General features: G+C 38.6%; 1 protein-coding gene across 1 annotated transcript; it reads right to left on the bottom strand.

Annotated features, from left to right (window-relative positions):
* Positions 1-5,685: 5,685 nt before the first annotated feature.
* On the bottom strand, positions 5,686-10,796 carry LOC104092594 (cytochrome P450 98A2-like). The gene is made up of 3 exons (XM_009598228.4): positions 10,217-10,796; positions 7,152-7,549; positions 5,686-6,545 (listed from the first exon to the last, which is right to left on the bottom strand). The coding sequence occupies exons 1-3, from the start codon at positions 10,698-10,700 to the stop codon at positions 5,901-5,903; spliced, it is 1,527 nt and encodes a 508-aa protein (XP_009596523.1). The 5' UTR covers positions 10,701-10,796; the 3' UTR covers positions 5,686-5,900.
* Between the last annotated feature and the right edge of the window lie 8,796 nt (positions 10,797-19,592).

Genomic DNA, 19,592 nt, shown 5'->3' with positions numbered 1-19,592 from the left:
TGCCCCAAAACTGCTCCAACCGCCACATCACTAGCATCACACGTGAGCTCAAAAGGAATGCTCCAATTCAGACGGTGATAATGAGAGTAGTTGTCAACTTGAACTTGAGCAATTCAAATGCTCTCATACAATCATCATTGAAGTAAAATTTAGCATCTTTCTCTAAAAGCTTTCACAAGGGGTTCACCACCTTGGAAAATCCTTTATGAAACACTGGTAGAACCCCTCGTGACCCAAGAAACTTCTCATGCCCTTCACGGATGTTGGAGGTGGAAGTTTAGAAATAACCTCTATTTTGCCTTGTCGACCTCTATTCCCTTCTTTGAAATTTTGTGGCCAAGGACAATACCCTCCTCGACCATGAAATGACATTTCTCCCAATTCAACACCAAGTTTGTTTCTTCACACCTTGCCAAAACCTTATCCAAATTTGCCAAGCAATCATCAAAGAAATCCCCGACTACCGAAAAGTCATCCATGAAGTCTTCAAGGTAGTCCTCTACCATATCCGTAAAGATTGCCATCATACACCATTGAAAAGTTGCTGGTGCATTGCATAAGCCAAATAGCATCCGCTTGAAAGAGAAAGTGCCATAGGGACAAGTGAAGGTTGTTTTCTCTTGATCTTCCGGAACAATAAGGATTTGATTATAGCCCAAATATCCATCTAGAAAGCAATAGAACTCCCGGCCAGTCAACCTATCAAGCATTTCGTCAAGAAAGGGTAGTGGGAAATGGTCTTTCCTTGTGACTTTGTTTAGCTTCTGATAGTCCATACACACTCTCCACCCGGTCACCGTTCTTGTTGGAATCAACTCGTTCTTATCATTGGAGAACACAGTTATGCCCCCTTCTTTGGAACATATTGCACCGGACAAGTCCACGAACTGTCAGAAATGGGGTAGACAACCCCGACATCTAACCACTTTATGGTCTCCTTTTTTACCATATCTTGCATGGCTTCATTGAGTCTCCTTTGATATTCAATGGAGGGTTTGGCATCCTCCTCCAAGTTAAATGCGGGGCTTATTCCTCGAATATCTACCAAAGTCCACCCAATAGCTTTCTTCCTCTTGTGGAGCACCGCCAATGTAGAGTCAACCTGCACGTTAGTCAAATAAGAGGAAAGAATAACCGGTAAAGTAGAGAAAGGGCCAAGGAATTCATACCTGAGATGTGGAGGCAATGGATTCAACTCCAAGATAGGAGTCTCTTAAATTGAACACTTTGTAGGAGGAGTTTTCCTATTTTTGAGATCCAAGGAAAGTTTTCGAGGTGCATAATTGTATGACCCTATCCCTTGCAAAGAATTTACACATTCCATGAAGCCATCCATTTCATCATCATCAAAATTTAGCAAAACGGCCTCCAACATATCACCCACATTAATCGTGGTACTTGTATCATCAATAATCATATCGGTCACCAAGTCCACAAACGAACATACTTCATTGATATTTGGTTGCCTCATAGATTTATACACGTGGAACACCACATTTTCATCACCCACCCGAAAAGTGAGTTCACCGGCCTCCACATCAATAAGAGTTTTTCCTGTAACAAGGAAAGGTCTACCAAGAATAATCGGCACCTCATAGTCCACTTCACAATCAAGAATCACAAAATCCATCGGGAGAATGAACTTGTCAACCCGAACCAATACATCCTCAATCACCCCCAACGATCTCTTCATTGTACGGTATGCCATTTGTAATCTCATAGATGTGGGTCTTGGTTGCCCATTCCCAATGTTTTGAAAACCGAATAGGGAATCAAGTTGATACTCACCCCAAGGTCACAGAGAGCTTTTACAAATTCGGCACTTCCAATGGTACAAGGAATTGTGAAAGCACGGGGATCTTCCAACTTTGGAGCCATCGAATGCACAATTGCACTCACTTGGTGAGTGACTTTGATAGTTTCAAAATCCATCGATCTCTTCTTTGTCACCAAGTCTTTCATAAACTTAGCATATCTAGGCATTTGTTCCAAAGCTTCAACTAATGGAACATTTATAGAGAGACTCTTCATCATATCAATGAACTTCTTGAATTGATTCTTGCCATTTTTCTTGGCAAGCCTTTGAGGATAGGAAGGAGGTGGCTTAGGCAATGGTGCCTTAGCTTTTTGCACTACCGTTTCCGGTATGTGATCACATGATCCTTAGATGGGTTCACATCCTCTCGAGTCTCTTCCATCGTGTCATCAATATCAATCTGCACTTCATCATTTGCTTGCACCACATTGTTCAGGATCTCCTCTTCTTCTACTACTTGCTCATCATCCACAAGTTGACCCCGGATTGAGGTAGGTGCATTCCCACCTTTTCCACTTCTTGTAGTAACGGCCATGGCATGCCCCGTAGTATTCCCACCCTTCGGGTTCACTACTGTATCGCTTGGTAGTGTCCCTTTAAGATGAGAATTTAAAGCTTGAGAGATTTGACCCATTTGCACTTCTAAGTTACGGATTGATATGTTGTGTAAAGCAAGTTGGGCATCAGAATCGACATTATTCTCCATCATTTGCTTGAACATGTTCTCAATACGACCCATTTCAATGTTGGAGGAACTAGGACCATGAGAAGGATAAGGAGGTGGGTTGCTCGGTTGTTGGTACATCGGGGGACTTTAAAAACCCGACCCCCGATTTCCTTGATTGTTGTTCCACCCGCCTTGGTTGTTGCCTCCCCAATTTTCTTGATTATTATTGTTTTGCCAATTCCCTAGGTTATTGCTTCCACTCCAATTGCCTTGATTGTTTCCACTATTCCAATTACCTTGGTTGCTATAATTTCAATTGCCTTGATTATTCGAAGGTCTCCATTGTTGTTGACTAGGGCCTTGGTAGTTGTTTCTTTGCCCTTGAAAGTTGTTCACATATTGGACCTCTTCATCTTGATCATTGTAAGAATCTCCTTGATCAAACTCACTATCATCTTGCACAAAATTGTCCACTCTTTGTTACACTTGTGGACTTCTTGTTCTTCTCTTGTTTACCATCATATTGACTCCCTTCATAGCATTGACTTGCCTCGGGTTTTGCACTTGTTGAAGTTGAGCCTTTGCCAATTGGTTTATGGTAGTTGTCAGCTCGGTTATTGCTTGCCCATGGTCATGTAACTCTTTATGAAAAAGAATCACGTTTGGATCACCTTGTGAAACATTGGCTCTAGATTGCCATGCCGATGAAGTATCTGCCATTTCATCCAAAATATCACACGCCTCCGCATAAGGGGTAGTCATGAAGTTCCCACCGGCAAGTTGATTCATTACACATTGGTTGGTGGTATTGATCCCCCGATAGAAAGTTTGTTGAATCATGATATCCGTCATATCATTGTTGGGACACTCTTTCACCATTGTCATATATCTTTCCCATATCTCGTGTAGTGGTTCATTAGGATCTTGCTTGAATGCTATAATTTTATCCCGAAGAATGGCCATGTACCCGGAAGAGAAGTACTTTGAAATAAATTTCTCCGCTAGTTCATCCCAAGTATGAATGAAATGATTTGGCAAATATTCCAATCAATCTAAGGCTTTCCCCCGTAGAGAGAAGGAAAAAAGCCTTAGCCTCAAAGCGTCTTCCGAGATATTTGTTTGTTTTCTCCCCCAACACTTATCAACGAACCCCTTCAAATGTTTATATGCATTTTGACCCGATGCACTGATAAAGAACCCTCGTTGCTCGAGAAAAGTGAGCATCATGTTGGTTATTTGAAAGTTGCCAGCCCTAATATGGGGTGGGACTATAGCACTTGCATACCCTTCATTCTTGCTAGCCAAGTTTTCCTAGAGACCAAGTCAAAAAGGCATGAAATAATGTTTGCAATCATTAATTCTTCAAATAAAAGCAAGAACAAGGCTAGATAATCAACACCCAACCATAAACAAGCAATAAATCAAATACCCATTAAGTTTACACACTAGGGTTGGGTCACAACCCTAGTAAAAATCTAGCTACTCATGCTTAAATTAAAAGAAAAAGAAGAAGAAGTGATAATTAAACCCATATTAATAATTAAAATGATAAAATCAATATTCAAAATGCTCAAAATAGCAAAAACTACTAAAAAGAGCAAAAGAAATTAAGAAAAAGTCTAGAGTAGTTGCTGATGTCAAAAGTTCCAAAAGTTAACCTAAAAAAGTGAAACTCTTCTATTTATACAGTGCTAAAATTTTCGGATAAAATTGCCCTTTCGAAGGTTCTGCGGCCGCACAATTCCATGTGCGGTCCGCACTTTGCTTCAGCTTGACAGGATTGGACTCTTGCGGCCGCACAATTCTGAACCGCGGCCGCATCTCTCTCTTTCTGCGGTCCGCATATTTTTTAGTGTGATCGCACATGGCTCTTTTGCGGACCGCACAAATGCAACTGCGGCCGCATAGCTGGTCTTCTGCTGCCGCACAATAATTGTGTGGTCCGCACTTCCGTTGAACTTGATATGCATGTTCTCTGAACTTTCGGTCTTGCCTTGCTTCTGCGGCCGCACATTTTATGTGCGGACCGCACTTCTCACAGATCTCTGATAAGATCTTCTGCACAATCTACGGCTACAGATGATAATCTGCAATCCGCACTTTAGAGCTTTTGTGCTTGTTTTTGTCCTTGGTTCAGATTAATGCTTCTTGAGTTGGATTTCATCTTTGAGGCTCATTTTCCACCATTCCTGCAATTAAACATATTTCATTAGTTTTTGGGAACACAATTAAATGCGTTTGGACTAAAACGAAAGCAAAAATGTGCTAATAAGTAGTCAAAATTCCCACTCATCAATTAGTAAAACTCATTAGAAAATTACATATTGCAGGACAAAAACTTAAGCATGTTTAGTCTGAAATTTTAGCAAATGAACTAAAAAATTTCAGCATGTTTAGACTAAAGTTTCGGATAAAACTCATGACAAAACTGTAGACTGCAGGATAAATAACTTCAGCAGCATGCATTAGCATGAAGTTTTAGCTTCAATGTGAAATTTTTCATGGATGAGGTTGCAGATCACGCGATTAATGCGTGATGCAGGTTTTATATTTTTTGTCAGGGGTATAATCGTCATATTATTGCGAATTTTTTGTCAGCTGGCTACCAAATCAATAATTTTTAAAAATAGGGTACAGATTAAAAGGTGACAAATATAAGGTACGACTACAAATCCCCCAAAAAAAAGTCAGAGAAAGAAAAAGAGAAATAGAATCCATCACTGGAGTTTAGTTCATTTTGCAATCTATTAAAGTCGACAGCAATAACAACAATAATAACATACTCAGTATAATCCCACAAGTGAGGTCTGCGAAGGGTAGTGTTTTGCATACTTTAACCCTACCTTGTGAAGATAGTAAGGTTGTGACTTATATATTATTTTACCGTATTATAATCTGATTTTGTAGCAAAATCTGTCAAACACATGCAACTCCAACTAGCTGAAGTGTACATCCTTTCAATAAGTTTCTCTTGCTTTAATCGTGAAGAATAAGAACAAAGAGAAAATGAAAAGAGAGTATACATATCATTCTATAAGCAGTTATGTGATGTGCCAATTCAGTGAACTCGATCTTCAAACAGGTTTGATAGTTTTCAACTTAGTTTAGGATCGCAACAGAAATCTAAGGAGCAGTAGAGATAGAGAATGATCGGGCATCTAACCCCAAATTTAGAATAAAGCAATGAAATTAAGAATCGAAATCAGAAAAATAAACGTGCATTAAAAATACTTAAACAGCACACTGTCTTCTGATCATTGCAGGAATATAGCCAACGTTACAATAGCTTCTGATATGAATTTGACACAAACCAAACTAATCAAAGCACTAAATACCTCAAATGCTTTTGCAATCTCATCAAGTGTTCAAGAAATTAATACTAAAAAAATAAGCCAAAAAGGAAAAGAACAAAATGTTTTACATATCCACTGGCACACGTCCATACAAGTGTGCAGGCAATCTTGGAGTAGGAATAGCTTGTATTGGATTTTTCATGTAAGTTACTGTTCCAGGGCTCTCCTCCAAGTCAATATTCTCCGGGTTAACCCCCGGGGGCGGAGCCCACGTAAAATGATGCAACAAATGACCCAACATAGATGTGACCAAGTTGATAGCAAGTTGTGCACCGGGGCAAACACGCCTTCCTGCACCAAAAGGCAATAACCGATAGTCGTGACCCTTCATGTCAACGTCTTCCTCAAGGAAGCGTTCTGGTCTGAACTCCAACGGGTTCTTCCACACGGCTGGATCACGAGCAACAGCCCAAACGTTCACGTGCACGATGGACCCCTTAGGAATGTCATAACCACCAATTTTGACACTGGCACTGGCCTTATGAGGAAGCATTAGGGGAGTTGGAGGGTGCAACCTTAGAGCTTCCTTGGCTACACATTGGAGGTAAGGAAGTTTAGAGAAATCGGTTTCTGACATGATTCGATCCGTTCCAATTACCCTGTCAAGCTCCTCTTGAGCTTTTTGTTGCACTCTTGGGTTCTTAACTAACTCTGCCATTGCCCATTCCACTGTTATGGTTGTTGTGTCCATTCCTGCTGTAATCATATCCTGCAATTTTTTTATAAACATTAAATATGAATGAGAATGATGCAATTTCTCTTATTATGCATAACTAAATGCCAGACAATTCATTGAGTCCTATATTCTCAATTTATGTTATACTTCCAAAGTTCTTCTTTAGTCAATTTTCATGAGAACCAAAATCACACGATTAAGATCTCATCAACGTCAATATGAATCATCATACTCACTATCCTAACTTATTCAAATACTTAGGCTAACACAATAATATTGAACAATTTGAAAATGTATATATGTAAACCGAGTTGTCTCTAATGTCACAAAGTGATAGTTCCATTGTCCAAAATGTTGTTCATTCTTTATCATGTCACCGACAGATCTATGTACTTCCGTAGCCTCTAGCCTTGTTCATACGCATATATACATGTGACAGACATTTTCAAAAGATGGTTGCTCTTTATCATGTCACAGACGCGTCAATGCACTTGCATCGTCTCTATCCAACAAACTATAGCCCTAATTATAGTTTTTATACCAATTGACTAACCTCTTGACTCTATAGGATGAAGCGTTAGTTCTTTTGCCAGATAGAGACACTGACTTATACATATCGAAACTAAGATTTTTACTTACCCAGAGGAGGCCAATAACAGTATCATCACTAAGATCATACTGCTTCTGAAGAGTAAGCAATGCATCGACGAAATGCTGCTTAGTATCACCAGTTTTCTTGCGAGCCAGTGTGTGTTCGTCCATGATCATTCTTGTTAACCGGTCTCTACGTGCAGAGTGTTTCACGAGTGCCTCGTTTTCCATTGAGAAAAACCAACGGAGCCATGGAACATACTCTGCCAAGGGAAGCTTTCCGCCAATTTTGATGCCATTAGAGACAATGCCCTTGAATTCCTGACCTTGTTCATCAATCTCACCTTTTGAGTTCATGAACCTTTTACCAAATGTTAACCTTGTAATGTTGTTGAATGCTACTGATCCCAAGTACTCCCTCATCAACAGGCTTTTACCTGTGTTATCTGCAGATTATTAAGCATTTTTAGCACAAGAATGGATGACATTCCATGTTGGTAATTAAATACTATCATTTGTATTTCAATAATTAATACTTCAAAAGTTTTACTTATTTTCATTCGAAGAAAACTATACTCTTGCAAAATATAGATGAATCAACGCCTTTATTCTCACTACCTACTTATGGCATTTTAGCTTTATTTTTAAGAAGGAAGTAATTAGCGTATTACAATTAAATAGGAAATTTAATCAAAAGTACACACGGACATTAAACTATAAAGTCATCTCAAGATTCACCTACTCCACCATCTTTCTTTTAATGAATGAATGGCCTTTTGTGGATCATAGTCCTTAAATAATTCAAATAATAATAACCAACGTTTCATGTTTGGTCTAGAACTCAGAAGCAAAGTTCAAGTAGCACACCCCATTTGTGAGGCTATACCTTCAAGAAAATCATCATAGGGAGAATTACGACAAAGGGATTATAGTAACATTGTAATATTCAATGTGAGACTAATACTTAGGCCATCTCCAACGCTGCTGCATTTTGCCATAATGCAATCAGTTTTTAGAGAAATTTGGCTCCAATGCTCTCCCATTTTTTGGGAGCAAAATGGGGATGAATAGTGTCACTCCAAACTATTCATGTCCTCCGTTACTATTCCCTATTACTTTATTATTATTTTTATTATATAACTCTTTTAATTTATCTCTTTATATATACCTAATTAAGTTTATGTAATATCTTTATAATATTAATTTTGCATCTTAACTTTGGCGTATAATTTTGATAAATTAATTTTCGTGCATTTATTATTTTTATGTAAAATTGTAAGTTATAATTGTACAAAAAATATATAATCATCTCAAAAAATGAATGGTGCAAATATAAAATATTAGATGTTGCTAAAATTGAAAGGTGTGAATATAAAATATTAGATGTTGCTAATCACCGATTAGAATAATTTTTTAGCTCGACACAAAAGAATTAAGGACAAAGATGCTCATTTTACACTTCGTAACGAATTAATAGATCATTTATGAGAGCATACTAGAGGTGGAAGTTGAATATTTATGTAATATTTAATTTGAATTTTACCATAATAGAGGCAAAGGTTGGAGATGGCCTTAACGACGAACATTGGGCTCACATCAGCTGAAGATGATAATTTTCTTACAAATTTGGTTTTCTGTCTAATCCTTTATTCTATAACCTTTTTGGTTTTACATCCTCAACATCTGTTTTGTTTTTTTTTTACTCTTTCTGTTTGAACTTTTTAAAAATTGTGATTTAAAAGCAATTTAATATTTTATTGTCTACTATGTGGCATCTGAGCTGTCACAAAAAATAAAGGACAATAAGAACATGAGTATGTACCAAACCTGATGAGATAGGCAAACTCACCTACCCCAATCCCCACAAGAGAGGACCCAATGGCAATTTAATACTACAACGTTATTCAGAATTTAATGTTTATATGGGTAATAATTTAAGCTAATGTTAGGTTTAAACTCTTATTAGATTAATTTATTCTTGACTCAAGCAATAAATGAAAAGGGGTGTATTCTTATTTCCATCTATCGAAAAGTCAATATTCATCAAGTGGCAGCCGAAATCACGTGAAAGCAGGGTTGTGCATAATTTGCTAGATACCGAATTACCGTATCGAAAACGAAAATTTTGGTATTCGATATTCGATATTTTGGTATTCGGTATAGTATTTGGTTTAAATTTTTAAAAAAAAATTGGTATTAGATATGGTATTTGATATTTTTAAATGAAATACCGAAATATTGATATCGTACCGAAATATATATTATATTACACAATACATATTTTATTAATTATTACATAGATAGAAGAAATCTAAAATTTTACTTTTCTTTATTCTCTAAGTCCATCAATTAATTCTAAGCAAGTAGCAACATATTTCTCTAAGTTCTCTCTAGGTTGGTATTTACCGATTTTGGACAACTTTTACCAACAAACTTTATTTGTTTTGTATCTTTGAGTACTTTAAATCAGAATATCAAAGTCTATGACTCTATGTACTAGTTAGTATTCAAACCGAATAAACAGAAGTTATCGAACCGAATAAACCGAAACCGAAAGAAGAAAAATAGAAGCATACCGAATTTAATTAGGTATGGTATTGGTATAGCATTTTACGAAACCGAATACCGAACCGAAATATCTAAATATCATACAGTACCGACCGATTGACACGTGAAAGTTCGTATGCCCCGTAAGGTCAAAGTCACGTGATGGCTCTTATTGCATCTTCCACAAATACTTTGACTTGATCCCCACTAAAATTTTAAAAAAAAATAAAAACTTTCCCACCACAAATTTCGGAGTTAATTAGATCTCAATTGGAGGAGTGACCAAATAAAAATACGTAATTTTGAGCTACAAAATTACTTAATTTTGGCAAATCTTGCTCCAAAATTGTATAAAATAAATAGATTATTTTCTCAATCCAATAAATATATAACTTATGTCTTCTTATACATTCTTATTATTACTAACCTATAATTAATAATATTTCTACATAAATATATGACTTAACCATAATAAATTAGTACTATGATTCCAAGTAAATATGTGTCTGTACTAAATAAATTAACTCTAGAAAATAATAAAGAAAGAAAGAAGGAAAATATCATACCAGGCTTAGTACAATCCTTGAAAATGTTTTCAACCATGGCAGTAACTTCGTCTTCTCTAATAGGTCTAAGAGCTTCAAGTCTTTTAGGAGTAAAAAGCTCAAGATTACAGAGCTTCCTTACTTTCACATAATGAGGCCCATAATCAGCCCAAATCAAATCCATCCCATTTCTGCTCAAATTATTTGCAGGTCTAGTCCTAAATCTATCTGCTAAATTCTGGTCATTTTCTTTCAATACTTCTTTAGCTAATTCAGCTGTTGTTACCACAACATTTAGCTGTGACCCAAAGTATACTGAGAAAATCGGGCCATAAGTTTTGGCCCAATCGGCAAAGCACCGGAATCTCACCGGTTTTATGTCGTAGAGGTTTCCGACCACCGGTAACGGCCGTGGACCTGGTGGTAGTTTGAATCTAAGACGGTGGTAGAGTTTATGCGCTAGAAAAATTAGGGTTATGGATATGAATATAAAATATAGAGCCATTGATGATAGTTGAAAGTCTGGTATTGAGAGTATTAGGAGAAATAGACTCTGATTTATATAACACTGGAGTTCAAGGGCTGCTTTTGCACCTTTTTCTTTTTGGGTTGGTAGGTGAAGTTGGAAAAAGAGGTAGTTGGGATTGAAGTGAGACTGAAAATGGTTGTACTTTTGCCATTCTCTGATGGTACGTTTACCAAAATAGTGTTCGGAATATACGTGGCTGGTTTTAGACCAATGTTTTTTATATGTATTTATTTTTGCGTAATAATTCGAATGAAAGAAGTTACTCCATGTCTCCATACGAAAGAATTTAACTAGGGGATTAAACCCCTTTTGTCAAGTTTTTTTAAAATAAATTTTGGCAAAACATGTTTGTTTATAAATTTTATCCATGTTTTGGCAGATTTTGAAAATAAAATTTTCAAATCCCAAAATTAGCTCTAGACTTGTTTTTGGGCCAAAATATTACCGTTGGATTTTTTTTAACAATTTCCAAAATTACTTCAAACTTTTGTATTTTGTAAAAAAAAATCCACCATCTATTATGACTCAATTAATTCACCAGCTAATTACTATAACTTTCTTTTAGACTAATGGATCTTGTAGCATTATTGTAATTTGACGAATTATAGTGGCTAGTAATTGGGTTATTAGAAGTTGATATTAAAATATCATGTTATGATTTTAGGATAGTGTATTATGTAGTTTATTATAAAACTTATAATTTTATACCAAATTTATCTATGTTCATGACTATGGTTTGTGATAATGATAATGAATAATGACATCAATGAAGGTTCTGCATATACAAGATTAGCATATTTGTTTGTTAGGTATTGTTGGATATTTTTGATAGTTTTTAGAACTTATGGGTATAATTAGCATTTTATGTTTTTTCAAAAAAAAAAAAGTGAAATATGTTTTGAAAATTATGTCCAAACAGATTTTTATCTTCAAACTAAACTTCACCTAAATCAGGTTTTTTAAAACAAATGTGGGATTCTATGGCCAAACACTAGCTAAATTGTTTGGTGCATGTATCGTATCGTATTGTAATATTTGGATAGATTCTGTTATTTTTCGTCATTTCATAATATCACACATCAGTAATTTGAAGAATATGAGTACAATATTACAAAAAAAAAAAGTAGAGTATGAGATAGAGTAATTATTAAAAAGGTAAGATGAAGAGTAAAATAGAATTCTAATAGGGCAAAATGAAAAAAATAATAATAATAATAAGATAACAATGCGACCACACAAAATCGGTTTTTCTACGTAAAATGTGTCTTTTCATCTTTATATAATAGCGAATTTAATAATACAATATAATAAAATTAAAATAAAAAATAAATAAATATTATATTTAAAATAACAATACAATACGATATAACTAATCCTCATCCAAACAAACTCGGAAAATGTCTGTTAAATGAATGCAACTTTATAAATTGGAGTTCCTATATAAAACTCTCTTGAAACTTTCACTATTTTTTTAATTAAACAAGTGCCTAGATCCAAAAACGAGAGGTTGGGTGTAAGATTTTATTACTTTAATATTAAAGATAGTGTAAGCGCAGTAAAGAAAAACATGGGTACTCAATAAGAATTAGATCTAACGAATCTGAAAACTGAAATTGAAAGGCATCTTGATACAGCACTGTACAATGTGTCAATGATAATGTAAAAGAATTTGTATGCTATCAAATTATTTAAAAGATAACTTCATCTAATTATATACGGTCGAAATAGAATTTGGCCTTCGCACGTCTGCTCGAGTTCGAATGATAGTCGATCGAAGTGAGACTTCGAGATGGTTTCCGAAGATGGAGCAAACAAGCCTCGAACCCGAGGGGCCGATCAATGTCGAGTTCGATATTGTTATTGAGCTCCAATCCAAATCGAACTATGATTCAGAGTAAAGCTATCAAGCTTATGAGCCGGAGACCAACCAACATTGACCCCGAATCAATTTAAGGGTCCGAGTCAGAATCGAGCTTAAGCCAAAGATCGAGAGCTCGAGTTAGAATCGGGCTCAAGCCGAGATCAAAAACCCAAGTCAGATCGGACTCACAGACATAAGCCGTTGCAATCCCACTAGACGAGGGAATCTTGGCAGGAATTGTGGAAAAGCTGATTTATCATTGATCTCCCATTAAGTATTTTTTAATTATATTTAAAGTAATGTCCCTCTACTATAAAAAGGGGTTTTATCATTTCTAGAGAAAAGGAGAGTTTTTTGGGATAGAGCTCACATTGTAATTCAAGCACCATATCCTCTTATATTCAAGAGTTACTATTTTAAGCCTAAAAAAAACTGATCAATCTTGCTTAGTTCTAAAAATCATCTTCTTTGCAACTTTGTCTATTTTACATTCTTTGTAGTCCATATTTGATATTCCCTTTTATCCTTATGATTTGTATTGAGCTTTATCACATATCATTAGAACTACATATAAATTCAACTCTATCCGTTTTTCGGGTAAACAGTTTGGCCCCTACCGTAGGGCTAAGGATAATAGTGGTTATTTGATACAAATCCGAAAAAATACGCCATTATGTTTTGCGTTTGTTTCCAAAAATATCTTGAATTTCGGATTAGCTACGACTAACCATCAATCAAATGGCTTCACCAATCGACAACGGGGCCGGTCTTCAAGACGAAAACAACTAGTTGACACCCGGTATTGAAAGACCACTTGTAAACGCTATTGGAGCTCGAATCGGAGCGCCAATAGACATTGATTCTCATATAGCCATTGAGGCGAACCTACATGTTGAACCCGAGAATAACATCCATGGTGGCACTCAGTATACGGCTCGAGATACCCATAACGTTGAGGAAAACAACGTTAGCTTGCGTGTGATTTTCGAAATGTTGCAAGCCCAACAGGCAGCAATAGCTCAGTTGCAGAGCCAAACCCAGCTACAAAGCAGGCTGGAGCCCAATCCACCTAGAGAAATCACCCACATAACGGAGCCAGCCATAGTGAAGTCAAATGAGCAAGAATCGGGGACTACTTCCGAAATTGTTAAATTGCTCGAGGAACTCACAAAACGAGTCGAAGCCAACGATAAAAAGTAGAAACTTATAACTCTAGGGTCGATCAGATCCCGGGAGTTCCACCAATGATAAAAGGGTTGGATTCGAAAAAATTCGTGCAAAAACCTTTTCCCTCGAGCGCAGCCCCAAAACCAATCCCCAAAAAATTCTGTATGCCCGAAATTTCCAAATATAACGGAACGATCGATCCCAACGAGTACGCCACTTCTTACACATGCGCCATCAAGGGCAATGATTTAGAAGACGATGAAATAGAATCTGTGTTGTTAAAAAAATTTGGAGAGACCCTCTCGAAGGGGGCAATGATTTGGTATCACAACCTACCACCAAATTCCATCGACTCGTACGCCATGTTAGCTAATTCTTTTGTGAAAGCACATGTCGGCGCCATAAAAGTCGCAACAATGAAATCGGACCTCTTCAAGGTAAGGCAAAAGGATAACGAGATGCTGAGGGAGTTCGTATCTCGTTTTCAAATGGAACGAATGGACTTACCACCGGTCAGAAACGATTGGGCTGTTCAGGCTTTCACTCAAGGTTTGAACGAACGAAGTTCGACGGCTTCACGGCGATTAAAGCATAACCTGATCGAATACCCATCCATCATGTGGGCCGACGTACACAATCGGCACCAATCAAAAATTATGGTCGAAGATGATCAATTGGGGTCTGAACCTGTTGTTCGAAGGGATACTAATCGAGAATGAGGTCCGATCGGGGATCGATACCAACCGTACAACGAAAGCCACAGAGTCAGTGAATCGAGACATGACCTCAGGCAAAATAACAAAAGAAATAATCGAGGTCAATAGTCCCGGGGGTTGATGAACAGAAGTAGGTTCGATAGGCCTGCCGGATCTAAGGAAGCACCTCGGTTATCGGAGTATAACTTCAGCATTGATGCATCCGCCATCGTATCAGCTATCGGACGCATCAAAGACACTAAATGGCCTCGACCCATGCAGACTGATCCTGCCCAGAGGAAACCCAATCAAATGTGCGAATATCATGGCACCCATGGCCACAGAATGGAAGATTGCAGGCAACTAAGAGAGGAAGTAGCCCGGTTATTCAACAAAGGGAACCTTCGAGAATTTTTGAGCGATAGGGCGAAGAACCATTTTAAAAATAGGGATTTCGGCAAGCACAACGAACAAGAAGAATCACAACACGTCATTCACATGATCATCGGCGGCGCCGATACCCCTCAGAGACCAGTGCTTAAACGCACTAAGACGTCGATTGTGAGAGAAGAGCGATCTCGAACTCAAGATTACACACCCATAGGAACGTTGTCCTTCACTGATGAAGATGCATAAGGAGTCATACAACCTCATAACGATGCACTGGTAATATCCGTACTCATGAATAAAACTAAAATTAAGGGTGTATTGATTGATCCAGGCAGCTCGGCCAACATCATCAGATTAAAGGTCGTAGAATAGCTCAGCCTGCAGGACCATATCGTACCCGCAACCCTGGTTCTAAAACGGATTCAATATGGCATGTGAAACCACCAAAGGCGAGATAATTCTACCAATAAACGTGACCGGAACCATCCAGGAAGCGAAGTTTCATGTAATCGAAGGTGACATGAGATACAACGCCCTTTTCGGAAGGCCATGGATCCACAACATGAGGGTTGTACCTTCGACCCTACACCAGGTCCTCAAATTTCCAACATCGAGAGGAGTCAAAACAGTGTATAGAGAACAATCAGCCGCAAGAGAAATGTTCGTCGTCGAGGAAGCGAAACCAATATCCTTGCCTTAGCCAGTAAAGGGATCGGGGCTCAGAAAGGGAGCGAGATACCAAATAGCAATCACAGACATCGGCTTTGACCCAACCAGATAACCAGAAGATCAAAGAAGATGATGATCAGAGGATCCCTCGATCCTTCGTGATTCCTGATGACTCCGACGCCACCAAATCAACGATTGAGGAACTGGAGCAAGTCACACTAATCAAACACTGGCCCAAAAGGAAGGTATACCTGGGAACGGGGTTGAGCCCCGAACTCAGGAAGAAACTTATTCAATTTTTTATCGATAACATTGATTGTTTTGCCTGGTCCCATTTAGATATAATAGGGATCCCACCGGACATAACGACGCATCGTCTAAGCTTGGACCCTAGGTTCAGACCGGTAAAGCAAAAGAGAAGACCCCAGCCTGAGGTAAAGCACGCATTCATAAAGGACGAGGTAACTAAATTTCTCAAGATGGGGTCCATTCGGGAGGTGAAATATCCCGAATGGTTAGCCAATGTAGTTATAGTGCCTAAAAAAGGGAACAAACTTAGAATGTGTGTGGACTATAAGGATTTGAACAAAGCATGCCCCAACGATTCTTTTTCGCTGCCCAATATTGATAGCATGATCGATGCCACGGCCGGCCATGAGATCCTCACTTTTCTCGATGCCTACTCCGGGTATAATCAAATCCAGATAAGCCCGGAAGACCAGGAAAAAACTTCATTTGTCACCAAATATGGAACATATTATTATAATGTGATGCCCTTCGGGCTAAACAATGCAGGGGCTACTTACCAACGCCTAGTAAATAAAATATTCGAAGAACAAATAGGTAAATCAATAGAAGTTTATATTGATGACATGCTAGTTAAGTCCCCGCGCGCAGAGGACCATTTGACCCGTTTGGAGGAAACGTTCGAGATTTTGAGGAAATACAACATGAAGCTCACCCCCGAGAAATATGCTTTCGGGGTCGGTTCGGGCAAGTTCCTCGGCTTCATGGTGTCAAATCGGGGAATCGAGATTAACCCCGATAAAATTAAGGCCATCGAAGACATCACCATCGTGGACAACGTGAAAGCTGTACAAAGGCTAACGGGACGGATTGCAGCCTTAGGCCGATTCATTTCGAGATCATCAAATCGAAGTCACAAATTTTTCTCTCTACTTAAAAAGAAGAACGATTTCGCTTGGGCCCCGGAATGCCAACATGCATTAGAGGAACTAAAACAATATCTATCGAGCCCACCACTACTTTACACTCCAAAAACAGACGAAAAACTCTGCTTGTACTTGGCAGTATCGGAAATCGCAGTAAGCGGTGTCCTAGTTCGGGAAGAGCGAGGTACGCAATTTCCCATTTATTATATAAGTCGGACCTTAGGAGAAGCTGAAACTAGATATCCACACCTAGAAAAACTGCACTTGCACTGATAAACGTCTCTAGAAAGTTAAGACCGTACTTTCAATGTCACCCTATATGCGTATTAACCACTTACCCGCTTCATAATATTTTGCACAAGCCCAAACTATCAGGCCGATTAGCTAAATGGGCTGTCGAACTCAGTGGATACGATATCGAATATCAACCTCGTACGACCATCAAGTCTCAAATTTTAGCAGACTTCGTGGCCGATTTCACGCCAACCCTCGTACCCGAAGTCGAAAAAGAACTCCTGTTGAAATCGGGTACGTCATCGGGAGTATGGACCCTTTTTACGGACGGGGCTTCGAACGTGAAGGGGTCCGGGCTAGGCATAGTTTTAAAGCCACCCACGGGTAACACTATTAGAAAATCTATTAAAACTACCAGATTGACTAACAACGAGGCCGAGTATGAGGCCATGATTGCAGGTCTTGAGCTAGCTAAAAATATGGGAGCAAAAGTCATCGAAGCCAAATATGACTCTTTGCTGGTGGTAAGTCAAGTAAACAAAACCTTCGAAGTTCGAGAAGATAGAATGCAACGGTGTTTGGACAAACTACATGTCACTTTGCACCATTTCAAACAATGGACTTTACAGCATGTTCTACGAGAGCAAAATAGTGAGGCTGATGCACTTGCGAATTTGGGATCGTCGGTCGAGGAAGGTGACTTGAGCTCGGGGACTGTTGTTCAACTCTCGAGATCCGTGATTGAAGAAGGTCACGCCGAGATAAATTCTACGAGCTTAACCTTGGATTGGAGAAATAAGTATATTAAATATTTAAATAGCGGAAAGCTCCCGTCGGACCCTAAAGATTCAAGGGCCCTACGGACTAAAGCTGCTCGATTCACGTTGGCTTCAGATGGAACGCTATACCGAAGGACATTCTATGGACCATTGGCAGTATGCTTGGGTCTGGGATATACCGATTACATCCTACGTGAGGTGCCCGAGGGCACTTGTAGGAATCATTCCGACGCCGATCCATTAGTCCGAAAAATTATCAGAGCAGGGTATTATTGGATCGATATGGGCAAAGATGCGAAGGAATTTGTTCGAAAATGTGACAAATGTCAAAGGTTTGCACCAATGATCCATCAAACCGGAGAGCAACTTCACTCATTCCTATCCCCATGGCCATTCATGAAATGGGGAATGGATATCGTTGGCCATCTGCCATCGACCTCAGGTAAAGCCAAATTCATTTTATTTATGACTGACTATTTCTCTAAATGAGTTGAAGCGCAGGCGTTCGAGAAAATAAGAGAGAGAGAAGTTATAGACTTTATCTAGGATCACATCGTATGTCAATTCGGGATACCAGCCGAAATAGTATGTGACAATGGGAAACAATTTATTGGCAGCAAAGTGACAAAATTCTTCGAAGATCACAAATTAAGAAGGATATTATCAACACCGTACCACCCCAGTGGGAACGGATAGGACGAATCAACGAACAAAACTATCATTCAAAACCTAAAGAAGAGGCTGAACGATGCTAAAGAAAAGTGGAGAGAAATCCTACCCGAAGTCCTTTGGGCATATCGAACAACGTCAAAATCTAGTACGGAGCAACCCCGTTCTTCTTAGTATATGGGTCTGAAGCATTGATACCAGTCGAAGTCGGCTAACCCAGTGCCAGATTTCGATACACGACAGAAGAATCAAATAACGAGGCTATGAACACTAACCTCGAATTATCGGACGAAAAATGAGAAGCTGCTCTCGTCCAATTGGCCGCCCAAAAGCAACGAATCGAAAGATACTATAATCGAAGAATCAAGCTCCGCCATTTTAAGCCTGGGGACATAGTGCTAAGGAAAGTCACCCTCAATACCCGAAATTCGAACGAAGGAAAACTAGGACCGAACTGGGAAGGACCATACCAGGTTCTCAAGAACATCGGAAAGGGATCATACATGCTCGGTATTATAAACGGCAAACAACTATCAAGTAATTGGAATGTGTCACATCTAAAACGATACTACTGCTAAGGTACGACCCTTTCATATTTATTTACATTTCAAAACTGACCCCTGCAGAAATCCGATCAGGAGCTAAGATGGATCCTTCGATACGAAGCCAAAGATCTGAAAGCATGCGTTGTACTCTTTTTCCCTTAGACCGGTTTTATCCCAAATGATTTTTTCGGTAAGGTTTTTAACGAGGCAACCAATGATAGTGCTGCACTTACAACAGTATCCGAGGCCTCTTTACAATCGACCTCGAATACTGGGGGGCATTAGCCCTAAAATATATCAAGTTCTTATGCAAGAAAGTTATTTCGCAACAACGAGGTTCCAATAGGAAAAGTTGTAAGAGCCAAATGGTCAAAACGAACCATGCTCATGTAGTTGGCCCGAACCTAGGCACAAAACATGAACACATGTACAGTGACTTCCAAAGAAAGTTCTCGTCTTTACCGACATCTTATATCCAAGAAAAATTCCTCTATTTGGAGATTTATTACGCAAATAAAATTAAGATAAATTCGACCATTACGCCTACGAGCTACATTACTTCGAGTTCGAATCATTACTCGACTACGAAGCCTACAGGCTACTTTTATTTCGAGTTCGAGCAAGCACTCACTCGACCATTATGCTTACGGGCTACATTACATCGAGTTCGAATCATTCACTCGACTA

The sequence above is a fragment of the Nicotiana tomentosiformis genome, chromosome 10, assembly GCF_000390325.3.
Source record: "Nicotiana tomentosiformis chromosome 10, ASM39032v3, whole genome shotgun sequence".
In the NCBI taxonomy this organism is placed as follows: domain Eukaryota; kingdom Viridiplantae; phylum Streptophyta; class Magnoliopsida; order Solanales; family Solanaceae; genus Nicotiana; species Nicotiana tomentosiformis.
Note: the sequence above shows the minus strand (reverse complement) of the source record. Positions and strands in the feature narration are given on the sequence as shown.